The sequence below is a fragment of the Hippoglossus hippoglossus genome, chromosome 15 (assembly GCF_009819705.1).
Source record: "Hippoglossus hippoglossus isolate fHipHip1 chromosome 15, fHipHip1.pri, whole genome shotgun sequence".
NCBI classification, from domain to species: Eukaryota; Metazoa; Chordata; class Actinopteri; order Pleuronectiformes; family Pleuronectidae; genus Hippoglossus; species Hippoglossus hippoglossus.
Genome location: NC_047165.1, coordinates 23,656,033 through 23,682,639, shown reverse-complemented (window position 1 = coordinate 23,682,639; position 26,607 = coordinate 23,656,033). Strand labels below are relative to the sequence as shown.

Below are 26,607 nucleotides of genomic sequence, written 5' to 3'. Positions count from 1 at the left end.
ATGTGGGTAGACCACAAGATGATCAGATCAGGCTCATCGATGAATAATTCATGTCCTGCCCATTATAATCATAGTCTCTCCTCTTCCTCTCCCCTCTTACATCACCTTGTTCTATACAGGCAGGTTTGGAGGCTGCCCTCCCAGTCCTACTAATTTAATCGTTAAACTAGATCGTATCACAGGCTCACTTCTTTAAAACTGCTTGTTAGACGTTTGCTGTGTTACAGATAGCAGGTGTAGTGTGCTGAAAGTGTCCAGCAGAGGGATCTGTCCACCCATTTAACATTTTCTGTGGAATCTGAGAGGAAAGCAGTTAAAACGTATTCTTTGACAACATGCATCTCAACATGACCATGCTGGTCATGTTATTCCTGAAATGTTTAGTTACACATAGTTTCAGTGACTATAAGATAAAATCAGGGAATATCTGCTCATCAGTGTTACAGTAGGAAAGTAGCCTCATGCATTTATCTCCTCAGCACAGTAGGGGGCAGCATTCACCCCCCCCAAAAAGTACACAGTACCATTTTCAGTGGTGGACGATGGAAGAGAGTGATACATGATATAGAATTGGATATGTTTGAGTTTTGAATAGTTTTGAACAATTTTCAGGCTATGTGGGAACTCAAGATTTAAACGTTCACCATTTTCTGAAAGTATCTATAGTAAAACTGACCCTTAGCTGAACTGGACAAAAATCTTTGCTGACAGAAAGTTAAAGGAAAAAGTTTGGCTTACACCTGTTAGTTTAGAAACTAGAAAACAATTTTTGACCATAAAATATTTGTATCATCTGCTAATGCCCCATGTACAGATGCCTGAGTCATTTTGCAGTGGTCACATGTTCAGTTCCAGCCCCTGTTGCTGCGTACTCTCTTACACACACTCCCCGAATGAATAAAGGCTAACTGACCCCAAAATATATTTAAATAAACAAAAAATCACAATGAAATCACCAAAACAAGGTCATTTCTGAAATGAAGACTTACTCATAAAGAATATTCTTTGTTCTCTGACATCATGGTGAGAAGAAATCCTTCACCACAGTAAGAGGACCTACTGCATGTCTTTGTGTTCAGAGAAACCCAGGCATTATCACAGCAGTGTTCACAGTATACTTGGAAGATCATCAGATGAATACACAAATGCATTTTTACAAACAATTTAAAAGGGCAAATTTGAGCCATTATTGTTCCAAAAGATATATTATAGTAGTTCAATTTAAAATGAGAGAAAAATGACATTGGCCCTCAGTGACCCCTGAGGTGAGTTGCAGCAGCATTGGTTGTTGCAGGTCAATTTTTTACAGCCTCACAGAAAACATGCTCAGTGGAGTTTTCCTCAAGTTGCTCTGTTGGATAATTGATAATTGTGGTTTTCATCAGGAGTGTGTGGTTGTGATTCGGTCAGATTTGACGACCCAAGAAGTTGATCCTAATGTTTCCGAATCATGATTGGTCCACAGCAATGACAGTTTTATGAGAACCCCTTTAAATTCAATGATGGTCACAATGATCAGAAACCACAAGGCCCCATGCCACTAGTTTCCTGACAAAAGCTTAAATGTGTGTGTATACTACATTATCTATGTGTGTACACTTAGTTTACAATTGTAGTTTGGATCATAAAGGATCTTTTGAACCGTTCAGTTCAATATAGCGCCCCCTACCAAGTCCATTTTGCCACGGCCCCCTCAAAGTCCCTCGAAATGCTCCTGTGTGCAATATGATGTTTTTTTTTTTTAAATATCGAAACTGTTCCCGCTTTGAGAAAACCTTTTATGGGTCAATTGGGATGTCATAACTGTGCATGTGCCTGATAGAGAGAAATAGGTTTTCAGGCTTTAAATTTTGTTACATTGTGAATCTCACACTTCTAGTTCATGTAGTTCTAATGTGTCTTTTGTCATGACCCTACAGACTGTTCATCCTGGGCTCCTATGATAGAGAAACCTATGTTCACTGCACTCTGGAGCTGAGCAGCCACCAGTGGAAGGAGAAGACTCGCAGCTCCATCAAACAGGTGGGTTTCCCTCTCTTTTAACTTCTGAACTTAATCTGGTTTACTAATGCAATGCATCATGCCTTAAGAGAGAGAAAACTAAAAGGTATCTTGTAGTTATATTTGATGTGCTATGTAAAGCATGTACAATTACACAGAAATTCAGTTAAATTAGGTCGTTACAAATCACCAATATCTACTTTCTGGTAAAGGTGTGTTGATAAAAATTAGGACAGCACAAATGCAGGTGGCTTGAGGCCACATTTTGGTTGTTGCATCCCATTGAATTGTAAAGCACAGTAGAAATCCACATCTGGAACCCAGAACACAAGTCAAAATCTGTCCTGTCCTCCTGTAAATCTGTGTGGTAACATTTTCCCCAGTCCGCATTTCTTATAATAATGGAAGTCAATGAAAGGTGTCGAGTGTTTGCTCACATCAATACACAGATGAAAATTGGATTCAATGTTAAAATCGATCCAAAAAAACATTTTTTTAATTTATCGGGAGACTGGGCAGATATGAAGTGTGTTAATGAGTTACTGGTTTCCATTGAAACCAGCATTGCAGTCTTTACTGTGGAGTTTTAGAACTGTTAAAACAGAGAAAGCTGGAAACCCTGCTGGCACTGTTTTAGTTTGAAACCTTAAACTGCATTTTAGTATAGATGGGCAGAAACGGAGATATTTGGAAACGATGACATAGACAAACACAACAGCTCACAACTTGCTGATTCGTCAGGCTCCTATCTGGACCCTCTTCAGAAGTAAACCAGTGCCATCAGCCTTGGCTACTTGTGTAGTACCGTTGCTGTGCAGTTGTATTCTGCATTTTACAATGATACAACTGTTTACGTGCATAGGAGACAAACTATTATTCAAGCAATCTTGAACAACACTCAAGTGATATGCATTTTCCGGCGTGTTAGTATGGACTGGGATTAAAACTGATATTGAGCCAAAATGTGCAGACAGACTAACTAATGATATCGTTTTATAATAGGAAACAAGTCTGATCCCAAACCCTATTTCTTTTTAATATCATAACTTCTATCTGCATCATCACACACAATAAAATTAAATTAAATTTTAACAGGCTTCAAACACAAAAACAGAATTACTGTCACATCCCATATTAAATGATCTAATATACCTGCAGCCCTGCTTATATTGTTATTAGGCTGAAATTATTGTTGCAATTGGCGAAATATTTAATCCACTTTCATATTTATCGAGCATAACCTTTATTGTAGTTTACTGCGATATATATGGAGTTTGGTTTGGGAGTATCTTAGAGAGTTAGAGTGATCTGTGAGACGATGATGACAGAGAATCAGATTAAATATGTTTAACAGTAGATGGAAGTTATTGCTGGAAAAAAAAAAAATTTAGATATCCCTGCACCCAAAATTTACAATGAAAGAAAACCATTAAACAGTGACCCTGCTGAAAAAGGCACATCCTCTAGTGAAGCTACGTCCTGGGTCTTATTGACACATTAATACAAGCTTATTTTCATCTTCCCAGCACTGATGAGATTTCCCATCGCTGACATTTTGAGAGGCCAGAAAATTTTCAGGCCCCTTCGGCAAACCTTTTTTAATTGCCGCAATTTCGAGATATTACAGTTATCACATCAGGCCTGTTTGGAAGTGAATAATGACCGTTTTAGAGTGAAATGTCAGGCCTAATGACTGGCTCTGCTGCGGCTGTTCCTGCCACACACTTCTAAATGACATTTACACTGGCTCAGATTCTGTTGAACAGTAATTGCCCTGTACTGTTTTCTGATGTTGTGTTTAATGACTTTGGACGATTTGAGTCCTCCACCAGCAGGTGGCAGTGAAACATCAAGTCTTTAGTTTAGATCTAAGCACATTATTTTCATGTTATTTCTCTCCCTCAGAAGCAGCAGGTTATTGTACTGTAATAAAAAAGATCATTCAATGATTCAGTTTTATGTGCAGACTCAACATTTACTTTGAAAATAAAAAAAAGAAAGAAAATTGAGTGTATGAATTGAAGTTGTTGGAAATCAACTGAGACTTTAAAATGTGTGATGGTGCGTTTCTTCCTTTCCGAACATCACTGGAGTATATAATGGCATTTATGAAAAGAATAAATATATAAAATAAATGAATGAATCAGATACATGAGATTAAGCACAAACATTTGCATAGGATGTTGGACGAACACTTTCTATTTATACAACACAATAGAACAATATTAAAAGAACAATTTCAAATTAAAATCTGAATACAACATTGATGAGATGTTAAAAGATTAGATAAGATTTAGATGACGGACTCTGTTTAAATCAGCACTAACGTTACAGATCAGACGCTCATGTTTCATGAGATCTGCGGACCTGCTTGCTTTTCCATGGTGTCTCATTGTCCTGGTAAAACCATCTTATCTCAGCAAGCCACTGGCTCTTGCTGTTGTGCAGGATCCTGAGAAATATAATGAGTGCACAGGAAGAGAAATATGCAGCACAGCCAGATGGAAAGGTAATAACACTTAAAAAAAACGTTGTTATTTTGTCACTTTTTTTTTTAATCAATGAAAATATGGATTTTGGTTAAGTTACAATTTTTAGACTACATTTTCTCCTCGTCTTTAATCGACACCGAATGCAGGCATGCCCTTGGTGCGTTTGTTACAGTCTGAAATAAAAGCCACTATAGTGCTAAAATATGTGCCAGGACAACAGCAAACGGCATTTAATGACAACATGTTGTCGACACATGTGACACAAACACATTTGCAGACCTTCCTCCAGGACTGATTGAACACCATGGTCAGTTAGAGGTGCAGCCAGCAATCCAATAAGTAATGAATATGTGAACTGATCCACCCCAACACTTGACCAGTGCAGCCATCCGCACAGCCCCCTCCAAGTGGACCCACTTCAAAGCACTTGTTTCCCTTTTTAGTTAATATAGGCATAGAGATGCAGATTCACGGTGGCATTTGAGCCTTATTTATCAGACTTCCTCAGTCTGCATGTCCCCAGCAGGACTCCGTAGTCAGGATTAAAGGCTATAGCATCTGGTAAAGGTCAATTCGCCATTAACTTCCCCCCCTGATGATTGCAAGATATGAGCTTCCCTCGGCTCCCTTATGTAAACAGCCGCTTGTCTCGTGTATGTTAATGCTTTTCATGCCATTTGAATATTCTCTCATTTTAACCAGTGTGAGCCACTTGCTGCTGCTTTTCACTGCACCATGTGTCTTTATTCCCAAGGGGGGAGCCGCTCTCATCAGGAGGGGTCCAACATGGCTTTCAGGGCTCGGTTCAAATTTTTATCTTCCAGCTGCATATCACTGTTTAGTTTCTGCTTGCACACACAATAGAGAGTCACAATACCAGTTATGAATGGGCCTGAGAGACACTGGCTGGTTTTTAATGAGCTATTCACAGGCAATCTGCTGCTCTGTTGTTTTCAGCTGCCAAATATTATTTCTCCACCTTACGTATTATTAACTGCTGCTGATATGTTTGACTTTATCCAGCTCTGGTTTTGTCATCGTCATTGCTTTACCAACAGGGTTATGAACAGTAGCTCTTCGTTCACACAGTAATCCTACTAGTCATGTCTTAAATGTGTGTCAGTGGAGCTTTGTTTTGTATTTGGGGTGTAGTTGTTGGCAGTTAATCATTTTATTCTGTCATTTATTTAGCAAATTACTAAATATTTGCCATCTACAGGTTTGTAGGTTATTTCAGCATTCATGCTCATCCATATCACTTTATACCAAACACCCTTTGAATAGTTGTGAATTGCGAAAACAAAACAAGTGATTTGAAGGTGTAATTCTAAAGTTTCAGCCCTGAAAATACCAAATCATTTAAGTACTGTGGACTATTTCTGAAATTAGCAATTCGTACTAGTATAGGCATCAATGTGGACATGATGTAAAAGGTCTGTATTTTTAAGAATATATGTTTGAGAATAGCTATTTTAAAAAGGTATTTTATATTATCAGTGCTCATACATTTCTAGTCTGGCCCTTGGTTATTTGGGGTTTTGAGGTGACAATAAAGCCTAGTAATTCTGAATGGATTCTATTTGTATAGAGAAAGAAGTAACGCTGCTTCCCATTGGTCCATGCATCTGCACAACAGGGTAAATGAAAGCCAGTGTGATTGCAGCGTGAGGCTGGGTGGCTGTTTTTGTTTTTTATTACTCGTTTATGGTGTGTTGAGGGTGGGGGGAGGGGGTGGGGATCTGTCAGGCGTGTTTGCACATCTGCCCAGTCAATTCCATCGTCTGCACTGAGAGCTGATGCTTGCTGACAGCTTGACCGAAGGGACTTTCAATGTGTGTGTTTGTGTGTTTGTGTGCACAAACACTACAGCTCCATGCCTTGTTGTGTAAAGGTGGTTACACTTGTGGGTGGTTTTGTCTTGTGTAAAAAGATGTGTGTGTGTGTGTGTGTGTGTCATACGGCTGTGTTCCACTGGATGTTGTGTGTGTGTGTGTGGTCAGGGTCGTGGCCCAGGGCCCAAAATGATCCAGTTTCCCAGACTTGAAGCCACTGTAATTTATTATCAGTGAACATGGCACATCTGTGATTAGAAGTCAGATTAGAGGAAATATGTCCGGCTTCTCATCACACATAAATTTAGGCTTAGAACAATTTAACAGCCACTCATTTCCCTTCAGGTCATGTACATCTGATTAACATGCTTCAGTTTGATGAGTTTCTTACTGCTGTTGTCACCTTTTAACCTTTTTCTAAATCAGGGGCCTTCTTTACTGTTAGCTCTATAGCTCTGAGCAAAGCCAGACATCATTGAATATATTCTGAAAATGGTCCCCTATTCAAGCACACTGTGTATCCTGGCCCCGCCCCTGCCTTCAAGTAAACCTAATTAAATTAGATTATAATTTCTTTAACCTTTATTCATTTAAAATGGAATTCATTTATTTATTTGCAGAAATGTCTTTGTATTATATTAGTTTTATATTTTACAACTTGTTTTGTATTTTACAACTGCACTGGCCCAGTTTCAATTTGAAGAACTATTAAAACAATTATAGCTGTCATCAGGTAATATGATAAAAATTGTGGGGAACGAGTGAAACAATTCCTATTGACGTACCTACTAGAGAGAATGGTTTTCTTTATCTTTAATTTAAATGGTAATGAACCATCAATGGACTCTTTGGGGCATCACAAACAGTGAGTGGACAGAATCATCAAGTGTCTCTAGCTTGTTGGTCCCCAGTCTGCTGCAGTTTTGTTGATTTGTCTTTTAACCTTCAGAAGAGCAAATGTATCATGCTAAGTTGTACCTGAATTTTAGGTAGAGACTTTCTGATACCAGCACCAGAAATACCTCTGATACTGCCGAAAATGTGTGGTCAGGCATCAGTGAGTACACACATCTATCCCGTTCCGATTCCACCTTCTTGAAAAGCTAAACTGTCAGCAGCTGGGAATATTTCACGCTGGAATGTCCCATAAGTAAAAAGGCAACAAGAACTATTTGCAGGTGTAATCGTTGCCATTTACAACAGTAGTAATTTCATAATGCTTTTGAAGAACCATAGCATGAAAGAGAATGAGGACTTCATATTCATTTTTAAAGTAATTAAAGCTGTCAGGTAATAGATTAGAAAATACAATGATTCCCTCTGAAATGTATCAGAGTGGAAGTATGTAGTAGCACAAAATGGAGATACTAAAGTACAGGTACTTGCACATTATGAAAAGAAGAAATATTTGAGATTGTAAAAATATGAATTTATTAGTTTACTTTGTTCTGTATCCACCACAGTGTTTATATTCAAGTCACCAAATTTTATACATTTCACTTATAATCTAAACTATTTTAAGTTACAGTAAAACTGTAGTGTTGCATATTTCATTGAATACTATGAGCATTCTGAGAATACAATGCAGTGTTTTGCACGTTATGTGTAAGGACAGTGTTTTGTGGTGTTTTTGTTCAGTCATATAATGAAAACATACGAGAGTCTGGTCCACAGCTGTTACCCAAGATCAGCCAGGCCACTATTTCTTATTCCTCACTTCGCGCACACACACGCGCACGCACGCAGAGCCACACCAGTCATCAGGCTTGAAGAGGGAGAACAGGGAATTTTATGCAGGTGATTTTAGCGTCTCTGACGCACCCCCTACACAAACTCATAGACACGTACACAACCCTCCCCATCACAGTGATTGTTTGATGTTCCACTCAGGGTGTCTTTGTGTCTTTAATCAGACCCGGACCCGATGAAAGACAGTTGGTTGATGAGACAACACACTTGTGCACGCACACACGCACGTGTGACACACACACACACACACACACACACACACACACACACACACACACACACACACACACACACACACACACACACACACACACACACACACACACACACACTATGTAACAATGAGTCATCTAGTGCTGGAAGCACCAGACAGACCACCGTTAGATATCCCTGCACCCGACCACTTTCCAATCTGGATTTTTGGGGAGTGAAGAATATAGGTAAAATAATCGATCCTAGTATTTGCAGCTTTATAGCAACATATTTTTACCATGTAGAAGGATTTCAGGGAAATAATTGATAAACTGCTAATGGATAAAAACAAGATACACAAGAACGCGGGCTGGGTGTTGTAATGATCTCTTTACAATACCTTACCTTGGAGATGGTAAACATGTTTTGACTCTCAGTCAAAACACATGTCTCCTGACACTTTAAGCGCGTGATAGTGTCTGTCCTTAAATGTGCAAACTACACAGTGTGATCACTCTTGGTGTTTGTTAGTAGCAAAAGGAGCATATCACCTTTGTCATTTTTCGTAACGCATACATTGACTCGGAGGGAGTGACGCATTCATCATCTGCTTCTGCCTTGCTATGGCCCGTTCTAATTCTGTTTGACAACCGCTGTCCGTGTGGCGGAAAGCAGATTAAAGACATGAGAGGTTGGTCCTACAAGCTGTTTGTTTCTAATCGCTTCTTCCACTGATCAATTCACTTCAGGGGAAACTCAATATACAGGCCGCTATGTGCATGACAGACGGAGCCAAAGCTTTATTACAGATTTCTTGCTATTTTCATTTGAAATGTTTTTTTCAAATTCTGTAGACTTTGTTCACTCATTCGAACAGACATGACCTGTCGCAGCTGAGTGTCAAAATTAGTTCTCACAACTCCAAATAATGCTGATTTGTAATTAACCAGATTAAAGCCTTGATCAATGAAGCTATCACATTCCAGTGTTGCCCACTATCTGTAAATAATATATTAACATAAATCTGCTCTCTGAATGTGGTCCCTGTTATTTGTATTTTGGAACGTATGAGGTACATTCATGTCACAGCCATGACATTAAACTAGAATAGAATAACATGTACTGAATATTATCCTCTAAACATTGCTTTTTTAAAATTATGAGTCTATAATTTCCACAAATTATTGCTAAAAAATAAATGGGAAATTATCAGCTCCAAAAACATAAATATTTCGGTGTCGCATAGGTTTTGATTAGATTGTGGTTCCTCTTTGTGATTATGTTGCTTGGATCACATCCGGCAGCGTAGGCAACAAGTTGATGTTGGTTTACTAACTCCCTCTAATCTTTAAGTAACGCTGAGATAATACAGACTCTTGATTTATAAAATTACTCTGAATGGCCTTTCTTTCCATCTACAAGGATCTGACAACTGACATGACGTAGGCCAGTCTGTTTTTCTTCTTCTGTGTCAGTTTTATTTAGAGTGATGGTAACCACAGAGTATATTTGCTGTTTCTACTTCTGCTTAACAAAAATGATATTATATCCGACGTATTGTGCAGCAGCAGAGCCAAATGAAATAAAAGCATTTATTTTTGTTGCTCTCTTCCTCCCAGACTCGGAGAGGAATGACTTGTGCGAATCGGCTATTTGTTATAGTTGTGTTTTGAATAGGAGATCAAAGGGCCAGCTGAGATCAGATGCTAATAACTGGTAGCCTGTTTACGTATAGGCTGGAATTAGGTGTGAAACCGTGCAAATGTTAAATGAATGATAAGTAAATGTCTTGTGGTCAAGTGGTCACATCGTTTCTTAAATTCTCCCGAAAGCAAAAAGACACTTTGGCAATCCCAGCATCTAAAGCAGCTGGTGAGCTCACTGAGGGAGATACGCCGAGTGCTTGCATGACAGGCGAGCACTGGTGTTCAAAGAACTGAAATGCCAACTTGATAACGAGGGAAATGGTGTCTTCCTCCTTTCTGAACCAGTGCTAGTTCTTCAGAATGTAGTTGTCATTTAATGAACTAGAATGATGTAACAGTCATGACAGATCATTATTTTTCAATGGCAGGACAATGACAGTGCTACAGAAAGGGACTGTGTGGGCGACCGAACCACCGCTGCTGTCGATACAAGTGCAAATTAGGCAGGGCACCTTTTTTGTTGGTCCATGTCTCCATAACAACTCCTTTGTTCTTAACGCTTTTGAAACCTGCTCGCCATGATACAAAAAGGCAGCTTGAAAATTCAGATAAAGCCACACGGTAAACAAGTGTGAAGCTAAACTTCATGGCGGTTTTGCCCAAGAAAGACGCGTCAGCCACTGCTTAATTGTACGTGATTGTGTTGAATTAGGTCGTGAGTCATTAATATCTGCCCATTATTCTGTGTGTGTGTCCAGATCATAATCTTTTTTTATATTGACATTTGTTTACAAGTGGTCTGTGGTCAGTGTATGTGAAAATCATATTAATCATAAATGAAGAAAGGAACATCTGTGAGTTATGATAGTGTCATTCACGGATGGCTTCACACTGACTTAAAACTAACCTACTCAATGTAGGTTAGTTTCCTGTATCTTTAAAAGAGACAGTGAAGTGCAACGATGACCAATGGTTGTAATTGTCCCCATAAAAATCTAGGTCAAAATCAATTCTTTTAGCAGGTTTCTTCTTCTTTATCATTTATCGATGGAGCCTAAATCCAGTAAAACCCAACATGAACAAATATGGACACGTGTTAGTTAATGGGAAAAAAAGAGAGCTAGAGAAAGTAGGACAGATTCTGGCTCTTGTCTCACCTCCGCACAGCTACACAATCACACCGTGAAGGGGGCTTGGAAGTCAGTTTTTACACGTTATGGTCGGATACAGGACCCTCTATCCAGTGTTGGGTAGGTGTAAGTTAGTTTCTGTCTCTATCTGACCATTTGACATGGAGATTGGTAGGAATTGAAATATTACTGAAGGGATATATTGTTTTTATGACTTATTTTTTCCATTTGTATATTTATTTATCACTATCACATCTTCAATACGAATTTATGTATCATTTCATATTATTCTCTAGCTCTTACTATATGTAAAATTGTTCTATTATAGTTTATTGCCTCCCTTTGGCTGGAGCAGTGACGTTTGGAAATAAACTAATTAGTTCAGTTGAACGTATCAAGAGGATAGTGACCCAAACACTGTTGTGATAACATCATATTCCATGGAAACATTCAGTTGATATCTTAACAACACTGCTCTGGGATAGCGTAATAAATAGAATGGAAATGTTCCAATGCAGATTTCATACTGTAATTCAACACGCGTCTGTGATATTGTGTCTCAGAACATGGAGCACACAATATGCGTCACTGTTAACCCGCCTAATAAGTACCTACGTAAACACCCAGGCAGTCACTGGCCATGCACACCACCCCTTAGCCCGCTCCACCCCCATCACTACCGGGGCTACTAATTGGATGTGGCAGGGAATTGCGGCGCACTTGCCTCGCAGCGACTTGTACCCTATAACCATACACAAATCGATCTGACATGTGGTATTAGATTAAATTACCAAGCAGCGCAGTGACAAGGAAAAGGATTTGTTCAACCCTCACCTCTCCATCTCACACGCACCCTCCCAGACCTGCTGCAGAACAGAGGGATGTTCAGCCAAGCAACAGCAGACGCTGCTCTGTCCAAGATATCCATCAAACCAGGGTTTCAGGCCAACCTGCAGCCAGCCACCTCTCCCTGCAGACCTTTATTAGTATACTCATAATCTCCTCATAACTCATTCAATGGTGTCCAGTAAAAAACATTTTACACAAATGGTAAATGGTCTGTATTTTTATTGAGCTTTCCTAGTCTTGATGACCACTCAAAGCGCTTTACATTACAGTTTTCACCCATTCACACAGTGCATCTATGGGCAGCACTTTTTCTATGAGCAATCTACATGTATAACTGAATCAAATGCCTTAAAATCTGATAAAAGTCAAATAAGAACAAGAGTCTGTTGTTCAATAGTAAATATAACTATCTTTAATAATTTACTGCTCAGATATCAGTCGTACATTTCATTTCAGTCGAATTAGGATTTTTGACCTTTGATGCATTTGACTAAATCTTAGCTCAGAAAGCTCCTGTATAACTCTGCATTCATCCTCAAGACTGTATATAAAACCCCCGACATGACAACCCCCCGCAAGTGAAGCCGAAGCATTTCGATTGCCCCCGATGGCTGACTGCAGTATAGCCTCCTTCATGTTAGTAGATGGGATATGGCTAAAAAGTACACATCAAATATTTTTTCTCAAGGATGGTTTCTGTTATTGTAGCTAGTCCTTATCACACTGATGCATGTTCTCGTTCCTATTGAAGTTTGGTTTTAATTAGTTATTTTATGCCATTAAAACTGGTTCAGCATGTATATTTTGGCGATACCATGACTCCCTCCTCCGATTGCTACTGCATAGACTCTGGCTTCAAAATACGCAAGATGGTAGCGTTTGAATATTGTTTTATTCAAATATTATTAATATTATTTGATATTTTGGCTTGATTTCTGGATAGTGGCAGAAATTGAAGATGCTTTGTCCATCTGGATACACAGTGTATGATTTATGCTTTTACTTGTGGTGGAATCATCAATAAATACCAGTGTCAGTTCCAATTGGGTCTTACATGCCAAAACGATAATTGAACCAAAACCAAATGAGCTGGTGACTTTGATTCCAATTAAAAACCAAATAAATACAGTCTCATAGAGCAAAGACTCTGGCAGGTATGGCCGTAGACATCATGCCATCATGAGTTTTTAAAAGTCTATTCTTATCGTCAGAAAATCTCATGAAAATTGTATTCAATACAATAGCTGGCAAATAAATTCCATGTTACAAAGGCTCAGTAATTTCCTAAAATAGCTTGTCTCAGCAGGTTTTTAGCAAATGTTTGTTGAACAGGATTTGTAAAGGACTCTATTTAGTTGAGGATTAGTCCACTGTTTGTGCTGTACTAATTATTTCTGGCTGGTGGATTGGGTCAAAATGCTAATAAAGGAAATGTCATCCAGTGCTGATGTGTTTTGAATATGTTTTTGGACAACAATGGAGCGGTATGGCACAGAGATTTCAGATGCATCAGCTATTGTTGGTTTACGTCTGAAAAATATACAATATCACCATAGTGAACATTTTACAGACTGTCATTCCTAATTATTTCTTCTTATTCCAACACACCAACTCATATTTTATATTGGGATCAATCCACATTCACAAGAAAATGTAACATTAGATGGACAGATAAAAAGTGTAAACTGAGGAGTGACTGGATTTTGCATATATGACGAAAAAGCATTAGGTTTAGTTTTGTGAGGTGGTGACTCACTTTTTGTGGGAGCAAGCCCTTGATATGTCTGAGTGTATGAGAAGGTGTAACAGAGGTCTTTTATCACACTGATTGTTTGTTTCCTGGGATCAAAAGAGAACTTTTCCGGATGTCTGTCCTGGAGCAACATATTAACCTTTCTTTTGTTCTCCGTGGCAGTGCAGATAAAAGTGAGGCTGGCTTTGCTGAAATAGATGGTAAATTGCTCCATTTACATCTGGCCAGTTTGGGCTTGCTATGTTCTTTGTTTGTCGACTGCTCAGAGAAAAGGAGCCAAGAGCTGCTTGTTGTCTTAGTCGATGTTAACAAGGTTAGTGCAGCCACTGCTGCTCAGCCCCAAGAGAAAGCTGCACTGCGCGACAATTAAACTTCACATTTAGAGAAGCACCAAACAGCACCCAACAAGTCGTTGGAGAAAGGATTTATATTCATTACATTTTTTATTGAAACGTCATTATAAACAATAGCTGCAGTGAGAGGAGTATTTCATCCACTCCTACAACCCGTTTAGCAAATACTTACTGTTAGAGACAATTAAAACAAACAACTGTATTCTGTTTTGAGAAGTGATTCACTGGCTCACATCCAGTTTGACTCTAGTGGGCTCTTTAATTCTGGAGCGATTATGATGTTGCCGTGTATGAAACCTATTAAAATGATGAAGTGTTTTACAATGTGTTGAATGTTTCTGAGAGCAGAACTTTCCTAGATTTAAGCTGACGCAGAAACTAGATTGTTCTGACACAGTCATCAATATTTTCTCTAATAGAAATGATGTCCAAAAGTATGTATATAAAACCAAGGTTCTTTTTACAAAGAATATTCCTAAGTGGTGTCAGAGTAATTCTGTACAATTGGATACAACTATATTTCTTATGCTCTATTTAGGCTTGGGCAAGTGTGTAATCATTGTCCAACTAAGAGCGTACCCTGGAAGTAGAAGCCTCCATCTTTAGATCTGCTGCTGCAGAGCAGTGGTCTTATCACTGGAGTTTTGTGTGCTGTGCTACATTATTAGGTACATATGAGGGTCTGTGACTGTGCATATACTGGTGCTGTAAGTGTGTGTAAAAGGGAGATTGCAGCTATTTGCACTTCAGCAGAATAGACTCATATGATCTCCTTTGTAAATCTATTGAAGGCACAATGGCTGCACTGCAGCCAGTGGTGCAGCTGTACACACACAGCTACAGAGCTCCTTCAATTCGTGATACTCGGCACCTTTCAGTGGTTTTTACCTGAAATATCATTGTCCTGAATGTCTCTGTGTGAATCGTAAATAAATGGTTTGTATTTTTATCGAGCTTTCCTGGTCTTGATGACCACTCAAAGCACTTTACAGTACAGCTTTTGCCATTCACCCATCCACACACATTCATACAGAGCATCTACTGTATGTGCAACACCTTTCTCTATGAGAAGGGGCAGTTTTGGGCTTCAGCATCTTGCCCAAGGACACTTCGGCATGGGGAAGACTGGGATTGAAACCGTTGACCTTCTGGTCAGAGGACAACAGCTCTACCCCCCCTTCAGCCACAGCCGCCTCACTCAGCACTGGCATCAGCTGCCAAATGTCTGGATAAAAAACTAGACCTCACCATCAGGCACTTTGTTTAACAACAGTAGCATAGGAGTTTTTTTTTAATTATTTGATTTCCTCCATGCTATTGAAAATAGAATGCAAAAATTCTTCCATTCCTAAATTTAAATGACAACATGACAGTATGGCAAATGTTTTTTTTTTACTATAGTCTTTATAGGTTATATGTCTAAAATAATGGTAAACTCTTCACTCCTCAACTCTTTAAAGCTGAGACTTTTTCCCCCTCAACCATCAGAAATAAAGTATTTATATTAAAACTTTCTATTAAACTATGAAAAGTATTTAATTTTGAATGTCTGTGTGTGGCCACATAACTGTGATCAGATCGGATGCTTCACAGGACTGATAACCCTGTGAGATGGACTGGACTGTCAGTTGCGTATTGTGGATACATGTGCTTTTCCACTTCCATTACTTTGGTGTATGTTGCAGTGATTTTCTCCTTTTTATTGTTAACAACTTTAAGTCTCAGAGCGTTTGCCCACAGAGCCGAGCTGCTCACTAACTAATGGTCATTGTGTGATGTGAAGCCGAATAGGCCTTTAGAGTCCACATTCTCCCTACAGCAACGTGCCTTTCTCTGCAACGTCGTTAGCCTTCATGGAAGAGCTGTAACATGGCCTGATCAGATTAAAGTCAGACACACACACTCGTACACACACGTTGTCATCGGTCACCTTTGGGGACTTTAAATAGATTTTACATAAATTTCCCGAATGACTTATTCTAACCATAAACACTATTTCTCTAACCCTAAACTTAATCAAAAACACTTTATTGACTCTTTACACTTGATCAAAACATCTGCTTTTTCCCCAGTTAGACAAGCTTTCCCCAGTACCCTGGATTTTAGTCTGAAATTTGTCCCCAAAGGTAGCCTATGGCAGAAATGGGCACACACACTCACAAACATACATCAATGGTGAATCAGAGGCTCTTAGTAAGAAAAGAGTATTCACTTTTACAAGTCTTTAAACAATGTGTCTAGTCACCGGGTTGAAAGACCTACTCATAACAGATTGGCAAATATGAGTGATTTAATAAAACAATTCACTCTAACCAATTTTCTTGTATTTAGAGATTTCTCTTATTTTTAAAGAGCTATGAATAGTTCCTCCATGGGAAAGACTTAACTTACCTTTACTTAAGAATCATGATGCATTAATCTGAAGGACTGGAAGCACTATGGTATAACATTCCTTTTACTCTGTTAACATTTCTGTGTTTGAAACTTGCCAACAAATGGAGGAGAGCAGGTTCTTTAGCAATTTGGTTGTGTCAGTTATGATAATGATCCAGCTTTTCCATCTTGTATAGATCATCTGTTTATTCGAGGCCAGCCCTAACTCAATCACTGCCTTCTACCAGAACCCGTAACAAATGACAGCAAGGGAAATTACAGTCATTCATCTCCGTCAACCCACATCATGTCTGCCCCTCTTCTCTCTCTGTTGAATCAGGACACTCGTACCATCTTCTCCTCCACCTCATTTAGCTGTTTCCCTGTACCTGGAAAGATTCCACCATAGGTCTCCAGTACGCTGACAGTCTCCACCAATCACTGCTAAAATTACATGGAACACAAACCCAGATGATCATCAGCATAGGAGTTGCAAATGTCACCATACTGTACAGTCATTTGACAAACGGCCTGTCAGGCATGAAGCAGGTCACCTCCGCATCACAACAGGTGTGTTGTGGGATATGTGACTTGGACTGTGTGCAGTGGCTGTTATTAAGGCAGCCGGGGGTGGAGGTTTAATTGCAGCTCTCTCCTCTCCTACAGAATTGCCACCCTCAGTTTGAGTCTCCCGTTAAAGTGCTGGAGGCAGATGTCAGTGAAGCTGTTGAAGCATTTGTCAGTTTTCTTTTCATTCTTTTGCATTTAGACAAAAAAAAATGCAGTCCCTGTTATTTACAGATGTTCAACATTCTAAATATAAACAGCAGTGAACACATTGGTTATTTATTCACCTTTTGTTGTTTTCTTGTAAACATGATATGTTTACATTCAGTGCTACTCACCAAAATGCATTGTATGTAAAAGGAATGCAAACTGTGTATGTTCTGGAATGGAGCTCACTTTACTGAGATTAGGGTAAATGAGAACAATTATTTATGCTATGATACACTGCTCCTCCAGGTAGCCGCCCACGCCACAAGTGCATTATACAAATACAGTATTAACAAACAAACACAACTTTCTTCAGCACAGCATGCTTTATTCACCAAACATATGTGACAATACCCTGTTTTTTACAAAATGAAGTTTCTTACTCTTATACTCCAAAAAATAGCCATAAGTATAAGTCATACATTATCATTTCCCTTCTAAGTACAATTTAATTCTATGATCTAATAAGGTTGTTCATCAATATAGTATTTTGTACTTACCACCTATTTTTTCAAAATGATGTTTCAAAACACAGTATATTAAAAATTCTTCCAAATCAATATGTATGATTAAAAACCAGGGTTATCCATAAATATTGAAAGATATTTTAAAAGTTTTAAAAAATTGGTTTAAAAGAAAGTTTCTGTTTGATTACCTACACTGTCTGAGTTTATTTGTTTGTTGTCAGGATTAAATACAAACTACTAAAATCGATTTCCATGAACTTTTGTGGCTGGGTGGGGCATGACCCCCAAGGAAGATCACATAACATTTTGGTGCAGCTCCAGATCAGGGGTCGGACCCAGGAGTATATATTTTTTTATTTTCTTTAACATTGCAAGACATTTTTCACCAAATTGCACTGACTCATAAATATCAGTCCCCTAAACATACCTGATTTTTCTCATCGAGACCCATGATTTATAATTATAAATCAATGAAAATGTTGCAAAATGTGACCCAGATCAAATGCAGAAGAAAACATAGCCTCTTTGGTGGATGTCTTATTCTTGCACAAAACAATACTACCAGCTGTTACATAAAATAGATGCATATGTTGACTATAACCTCCATTACAAATGCTAGTGTTTATTGCTCAGTTTTTGTCTTATCACCTGTATACATCAGACGGAGGTTTTCAAGGGGCTATGTGGCAGCGTGGGGATGACCTTCAGGCATGTTCCTGCCACTGAGGGGGACGCAGTCCACGTCAGCATTGAGACGGTCACACCCAACTCTCCTGCAGCCATGGCAGATCTGCAGCGGGGCGATCGCCTCATTGCCATTGGAGGTATGACATGTCAATGCACACATCAATAATAAGTTGATATCATAATCTTTTTTTTGTTAGTATACATAGTTAGTACAACATATCTTTAAGACCACCAGATGTGGTTATAAATATCTTTTTACATTGTATAAATACTTTTTAACACTGTCATTTATTTCTTTATGCTATTGACTGAAAACCCTCTCACTGTTGTTTCTGTTGACAGGTGTCAAAGTGACATCCTCAGTTCAAGTACCCAAACTTTTGAAGCAGGCTGGAGAAAGGGTAGTGGTCCGTTATGAGAGACCGGTTCGTCACCAGACTTCCTCTTTGGGAAGCTTAGGAACTCTTCAGGAAGGCTTTGGACAGCTTGAGGAAACCGGTTTTATCCCTCAGCCAGGTGGCTATGAGGAAGACCCAGCCCCCATCACCACCCTTTCTGACATATCCGATGGCAAAGACATGGACTCTGAGTTTGAAGAGTTGATTGTGGACTCCAAACCTAGTCAGACTGGTAGCCCTAGTAACAGTACCACAAATACCAGTGAAACTAAGGAGGATTTCTTACTTACAGTAAACCAAAGCCCCAAAAGGACTGTGGCCAACTTGGCCTCCAAGCCCCTTGGTACCATATCACCCATTCTAAACCGCAAGTTAAACCTGGTGGGTCTTCAGTCACCATTAAAGCCTCATCCCAAAGAATCACCAAAGCCCTCACCACATAAGACCAGTAGTGATCCAAGTGAGGGTCTGCAGCGCCCCACCGTTCCTCCCCCACCTCCTCCCTCTCGCCCCCCAGTGCCACCAAGACCTCAGATAAGGTTGACAACAGCCTCTTCAGAAACCAGTCTTTTTGAAAGTGGCGATTCTGTTACAACTTCTAATGCAACTGTTGCTCCTATAGTGACTGCCGCCACTAGTGCTTCTGAAAAATCTCCAGAAAAGGTTCCTCTCACTGGAGCCAATGAGGAGAAGGCTGGCACAGAGAAAATGTGTGTCAAACAGGCTGACACAAAGCAGTCCACTAAGCCAAATGAGTCCACTGATGAGCTGCCAGCCCTTCCCACTGCAACCAGCAGTAGCAAGGCTGATCAAGCAAAGGACAAACCTTCAGAGAGCTCGTGCAGCACACGAGACAGTCTAGAGGACCACTCCATTTGGGAATCTCCAGAAACCATGTTTCGTAATCAGACAGCACGCTGGCCCAAAGCCTCAATGGTGTTTGATGTGGAGAGCAATCACAAGTACCTTAATGTGGCCCTGTGGTGCAAAGATCCCTTTAAGCTGGGTAGTTTGTTGTGTCTGGGTCATGTGAGTCTCCAACTGGAGCATGTAGCCCTGGAATGTATGGCCACATCTTCAGCAGAGTACCAGAGCACCTTTAGGCTAGGGCCTCCAGAGCCCAAAGCCAATGTCAGCCGCACTGCACTACGGAGTCTCGGCACCCACAAGGGCTTCAATGAGAAGCTGTGTTATGGAGATGTGACCCTGAACTTCTGCTATTTAGCTGAGGGTGACTTTGAGTTTCCAGGGGGGCTGGTAGAAAGAGAGCGAGAGGGAAGTCTGCTTGATGAAGATCTAAAGGAGAGGGAGAGGGAACATATCCCCTCAGCACCACGGGATGACTTGGCCTTTGGCACCATGCAGTTGGTAGAGGTTCGTCACAACTTCCAGGACACACAGTTCCAGAACCCCACCTGGTGTGAATACTGCAAGAAGAAGGTTTGGACCAAGGCAGCCTCTCAGTGTATGATCTGCGCCTATGTTTGCCACAAGAAGTGCCAGGACAAGTGCCTCTCTGAAAATCCCTTCTGTGTGGCAGCAACTGAACGTCGTGGAGCTGACCCTGAAGCCAAATCCACCATTACCCGGGCGACTGGACTAACGCGCCATATCATCAACACCAGCTCCCGCCTGCTTAATCTGCGGCAGGTACCTAAGACTCGGCTAATTGAGCAGGTGGTTGATGTGGTGCCTGGAGCGGTGGAACCCTCACCCAAGCATACACCCAACACTTCAGACAATGAGAGCAGTGATACAGAGACCTACACCAGTGGTGCCAGCCCCTCAAAGCAGCCCGTCAGCTGTGGTGGCAGCAGTAAACTTGTACGCAAGGAAGGTGGGCTGGATGACAGTGTGTTCATTGCTGTGAAGGAGATAGGGCGTGACCTGTACCGGGGGCTGCCCACAGATGAGCGCTCCCAGAAGCTTGAGTTGATGCTGGATAAGCTGCAGCAGGAAATTGACCAGGAGCTGGAGCACAATAACGCCCTTGTGCTAGAGGACAAGGAGGCCACAGATGCCCGTCGCAAAGCCCTTATTGGTACTGCCCTGGCCAAATCTGGGGAGAGACTGCAGGCCCTTACCTTGCTAATGATCCATTACCGGGCTGGGATTGAAGACCTAGAGTCGGTGGAGAGCACCTCTCCTTCAGAGCAGCAAGGTTTTAAAGGAAAAGGAGAAGGCCTAGAAGACGATGCCTTGATGGGGACAGAGGTCTATGACAGTGACATCTGCAGCCCAGTGGAGGTGCAACTGCTAGATGACATTACCGAGGAGCAGATCTGTGTGGAAGCACTCCACTAAATAAGACTAGAGAAATAAGTAAGAGGAACATGCTCTGTGCACCTTTCTCCCTATCAAACAGTATCCTTTTGGACCGGAATTGCAGCAGTCCGTTTTAAATATTGGGGTTGTTGAGGTCCAGTTTTTGATCCACTTCATTTTTACATGAAAGAAATGATGGGAAAAGGAATTTCCTCCCTAATAATTCATGGTAATCCTGTCATTGATGTTTTGATTTGCACAGTGTGGTGCCGTCCCCATGCTTTCCATGTGTCTCTGGGGTTTAAAAGGGAAACTTGAAAGCTACACTTATCTGCCCTCAGTAGTGCTGCACATTCATCCTTCAGTTTAGTTTTTCTCTTCAAAAGGTCATTGTAAGAATTTGATTTGGTTTGCTTTCTTGTCTGTAACTGCTTTGGCATAAGGACTTGGGACTATGTGCACATTTATGTGCTGCTAATTAATTATGAATTATCTTAATTTTGGAGAAATAGTATGTATTTAATATTTGTTTGTATGAAGGTGAAATATTGGAGTCAATATCAATGTGAACACTACTAAGGGAAAGTAGGTTTACACATCCACCTCTGTGTTTGTCTAATGACCCTGCAAGCAGTCATACATATCTTTTGCTTTGAGCACTGTTTACCGTAATATATTTGGATTTTAGAAGTGACTTTCCCTGCTCAAAAACTCTTTGTGATTTCAGCATGATTATAAGTAAAACCTAATATATAATTTGCCTCTTTCTGTTGGTTTATTTGTTTGTCTTAGTCAGGCCAAACATGTTGTTACCCATAGTTCCTTCCTTCATAGTTTTCTTTGAAGGATGTGGAAATGTTATTTTTTGGGGTTCTATTTCTTTTCTAATATGTATGTGCGGTAACCCAAGTTACATTCTGTTCAGATTACCCATTCAACTTCTAAAACTCTACGAAGGCACATAGCAGACTGTCATGATGAGATGAGAAAGGCACATAATTGCCTCTTTTTCATTGATCGTTACCAAGGATCTCTCATGCTGTTGAAATTCTCCAACATTTGTTTATTTATCTGGTTAAATGTGTTTTTTTTTCTATGATTGTGTGAACAAATGTTGATCTGAAACCCTTGTTGTGGTAAAATTTTGCTTTGTCCTCACAGCTGCAATTGGGTTTACATTGGGGCTAAGGGTTGGGGTCAGGCATTTACTTGTGATGGTTAGGTTAAGGGGCTACTTCAAGGAGCTGGGGTGTGATTAAGTGCCGCTCTTTTGGCTTTGTGAGTTGTTTTCATACCCAAATGAATGTATGTTCGGATGTTTCTGTTTTGTTTCTATACAACTGTTTGCCACCACCTTCCCTTGTTTCCCAGCAAAACCATCAATCAAGCATTGATGTAGCCTATTACAATGATTCTATCAACACTATCTACTGCTCCCAAAATGCCTTGCTGTTCATCTTTTACCCCCTTACAGAGCCTCTGGAAAACAATTGCTTGTCAAGAGGGCATATGTTACTTTTGTGTATCTCAAGGAAACATCTACCCTAAAACCACTGAGAAATTGCTGAATCTATTCTGTCAACGATGTCCTTTTCTTTCTTTCTTTAATCTGATGGTTATCTTGCCAATCAGTGCCACATCAGATATTTCCAGCACAGCAAACACAATTGAGTTTGATTGTGTTTAAATAAAGAGGTTAAGTTTAGTAGCTTTCTCTAAATATTAACACCAGTCTGCAGGTTTTCGGATCAGCACATCAGAATTGTGGCATTCAACAAATTGTCAGGGAGAACTCAGAGTAGACAGAAGTGTAGTGCCAATGTTTGATTGAACGAGATTTGCTGTTCAGAACAAAAACAGCCAGTTATATAAAACAGATTGATTAGCTTGAAGGCTGACCATAATCTCAAACACTGCATAACAGTAAATATTACAAGAATGCATAGAAAATCATAAAGCATTTATCATTGCAGCAGCCTATGCCCTGGGAGTTGGGGAAACACTATTAGGATTGTCTTGGGATAAATTTAGATTTCAGCTAATGAGCCAGACTTGAGCCTTGATCATACTTGGTGGACTTCACTCCAGTGGCGGTCATGCAGAAGTGGACACGTTTCACAAATGTACACAAGAAAACATGATTTTAACCTCTTGACAGTGAGAAGATGAGCTGCTTTGTTCGGCCAAACAACATGAAAAATTCCCCAAAAAAAGGATGTGGAATACAGTACAAACATCATGACATGCATACATTGCACTACACGATTATCCAATTCACTTTTCTGGCGCATGCACAGTCTGCGTGCTTGCTGTGTGAACAGTCTGTGTAGTGTCATATTTTGGGTCGCATGCAGATCACATAGGGCACACGCGAACCTTAGCTGACTCGGGCAGATTACAAATCTTTTTGTGGACACCCAGATACAGAAAGCATGAATTGGCCTTTAGTGGAAGCAAAGGACTATTTCATGTGATTTTTAGTATATTCGATATGTTGCTCATGTAGATATTGGCTTTTTGGCTGCTATTGTCAATCTCTCTCTGTCACTGTATATTCAGATTTTTGTGCAATATTTTTGTAGGAAATGAAACAGGTAATCTGCAATGAATCCCAATGTCTGTGATTTTTCTTCTTTTTTCTCAAAGTGTGTAGTTGATGTGCCCATCTTCCTCAACCTGAGGGGCTTTGGAGCCCAATGGCAACCTGAGAGGAGTTCACGCTGTAAACCCCTCTTAGCCTGAGAAGCACTGCTTTTGCTGCTGCTGTTGTTACAATGTGCTCTTCCACTGAACTCATAATCATATGCTTCTGCCACCCCTCCCCCAGCCCTAACCTTTGAAACTGCACCCGCTGTACGATTGTCCACCACAGCTTTCAGCAGGTCGACATGGTGTTTGTTTCTTTTTGTGTACGTGAGGGATGTAGTACAGCTTTCAAGGAGGCTCATGTGATGAAGCTTTATTGTCCATAACCCAAATAAACAAGCTCAAAATGGTTGCTATTGCTCTGCTTTGTGGTTTAATCAGTTCACACAGAAGAACTTCAAAGGCACAATCTGTGATCCAAATGTAAACCGCGGTCACATCACCAGCAAATATCAAAGCACAAGATTCCCACCTTCTGTTGCATCCAGACTGAATGATGGAACAATTAACACTAACACAAGACCAGCACGGAAGTTAAAGGTTTATTTAAACAAACCAATGCCAGCCTGTATTTTAAATTGAAATTCAAATCATATATGTTATCATACATCTCATGACTGTGGAAAGGTTACTGAGTTGATGAAAGATAGTTTAAACAGTTTAAACCCGTCCAAGGTCTTTCTCAGCAGAAATCTGCAAACCAACAGAGCATTTATTTATTAATTTACTTAGAGTTTTTTTGTATCGCATGAGTTGTGTTCCTGCCCATGAGGAAGCAGTAATTGCTCTCCGATACTTTCGGGGCTGGTTTGGACGATTTGAAATGTTTTAAAATTTGAGTTGGGCTTTGTACCCAATTTAATATTTGGGCATGTATTTGTGAAAACTACCTTGACAACCATGCAGCTGACAACTTATGCCTCATTTGCGCATTTCTGTGGGTGTATGCGGAAGTCCATTCAATTCTATGGGAATACTATGTGTTAGTGAGTCCATTGGTTTCAACTGAGGATGTGAATCTTTAGAGGTAAACTCTGCTGAAGTGGACATGTGTTTCCAAGTGTTGCACAGTCAGAGATGTGAGACCCTATGAACACAACATGTAGTCTCACCTCCACAGCACGGTCAGTGCTGGAGGATGATCGCACTGCACCTACGATCATTCTGCTGCACGTGAAAAAAAACTGAAAAAATTCACAAGAGCTGACCAGTATTATAGGAGAGCAATAGTAAATCTGTGGAGGACCTTACAGTGAGAAAAATATAAAAAGATATACCAGAGATTTTATGAACAATTAGGTTTAATTTGGTATGAATATTGAACATTATTATTTTAATTACTCGTGTCAAAATGGGCTACTATCACTCACACAGCTAAGAAAAATAGGAAAATGACCAAACTCTTTCTAATATCTGAGCACATTGGATTTGAAGAACCCAGAAGAGCAACATGACAATAGAAGATGTGTCTGTACCAACATTGCTGTAAGAAGCAGTGTTGTCTGGGTTTTTACTGAAGAGGGAAAGGATGGAAGGTATTGTGTGATCATCCGCAAAAGTAATTGAAGCCCAGTGTTGAGATGGACAGGCTGATTACAGTGTGTCTGCTCCCACATTTCCCCTTCATGGTAACTCATTCTGCTGTCTTCCACCACCCAGTATACAGACAATCAATGTGAGTATTTCTGTTACCAAACTGAGAAGAATGCTCGCTCCTCGCTGTTTGACGTTTTCACACTTACCTACGTATACAGTACATGTTACTGCTCTGCTCACTGCACGCCAATAATGGGAAACAAAATTTAGAATAACACAGGCATCTAAATGCACCATAGGGTAATGGTGCTGAAAATCCATCTGTCTCTATAATCAGTTTCGATGTAGTCATTTCTGAGAAGAAGAAAAAAACATTTTCAGAGCGTACCACATTTAATAGATGATATGGCATTCTCACAAGTAAGGAGAAAATAAACAGTAACATCCAATTAATGACAAACATGTAGTTACATGGACACACATACGTCCATTACCCAGCAACACAAAAAAGAATTCTCCATATATAAATCCAAAAAAGAGGATTTGGATGTGTGAGTACCTGTTCAAAGGTTCAAATCAATGCAGGAGCCATTACAGTATGATCATGATTATTATTTCACCACTTCAGATCCATTACAGTCAAGTACAGTGTTTCACAGCCCATCAGCAGGTTTATGAGGACACAACAATCTGAACATTGAAGTATATTATAAACACAAGGGACATCAAGAGTCTTTGAAAATTGTCCTTTAAAGTACAATAAATCAGTTTGGTGAGTAGACATTTGTTAAAAGCATGTCTGAGAAGCAGAGCTGCACCAGAGGCTGAAATTATATTCCATCTATCCATCAAAGGTTGTCAGGGAGAAATCTCATCGGCTGACATTAGATCGGGCGTTGGTACAGCAACGTGCCTTACAACTGGACTTTCAGCCATTTGCTTACAAGTTGTGGTTTAACTTTAACTGAGTAGTTATCTGAAAAATAAATTTTGGTTTACATTTCATTTTCTCACCTCTCTCTTGTGTTGTTGCCCAACTAGAATGTATAGGCAGGTATAAAACTAATACAATTTGACTTGACTTCAAAATACAGGAACACCAGTCACCCTGTTTCCTTTTACTGTCCATTTGAGAATGAAAAAAGCAGTTAACTGTCCAGTTATTCAGGAGACTTTCCTCATTGTACAAGAACTGCAACAACATAAATATTTAAGGCATGATGAATATATATATATATATATATATATATTTAGTGCTTCAGAAAAAGCTGTTGATTAACATATATTTTGATATACTTCCTTATGTCGACTCATTTGTCACAAGAGAGAAAATGATTTGCAAATAGTGTTATTTTCCCAAATCCATGACAGACAGGAGTAGTTCGACTGAAGGACACGATCAACACCTGTGGCCTTGACAGAACAGGAGGCAACCAATGGCATCAACTGTGCTCAACTGATCTA

General features: G+C 39.9%; 1 protein-coding gene across 1 annotated transcript in view; it reads left to right on the top strand.

Moving 5' to 3' along the window:
- Positions 1 to 23,959, top strand: part of pdzd8 (PDZ domain containing 8) — a 42,480-nt gene extending 18,521 nt beyond the window's left edge. Inside the window, exons 3-5 of the mRNA XM_034608003.1 lie at positions 1,920 to 2,022; positions 18,273 to 18,435; positions 18,641 to 23,959. Coding sequence (XP_034463894.1) covers positions 1,920 to 2,022; positions 18,273 to 18,435; positions 18,641 to 21,000 — 2,626 coding nt within the window. The 3' untranslated portion in view covers positions 21,001 to 23,959. The remainder of the gene's footprint in view (positions 1 to 1,919; positions 2,023 to 18,272; positions 18,436 to 18,640) is intronic.
- Positions 23,960 to 26,607: the final 2,648 nt, after the last annotated feature.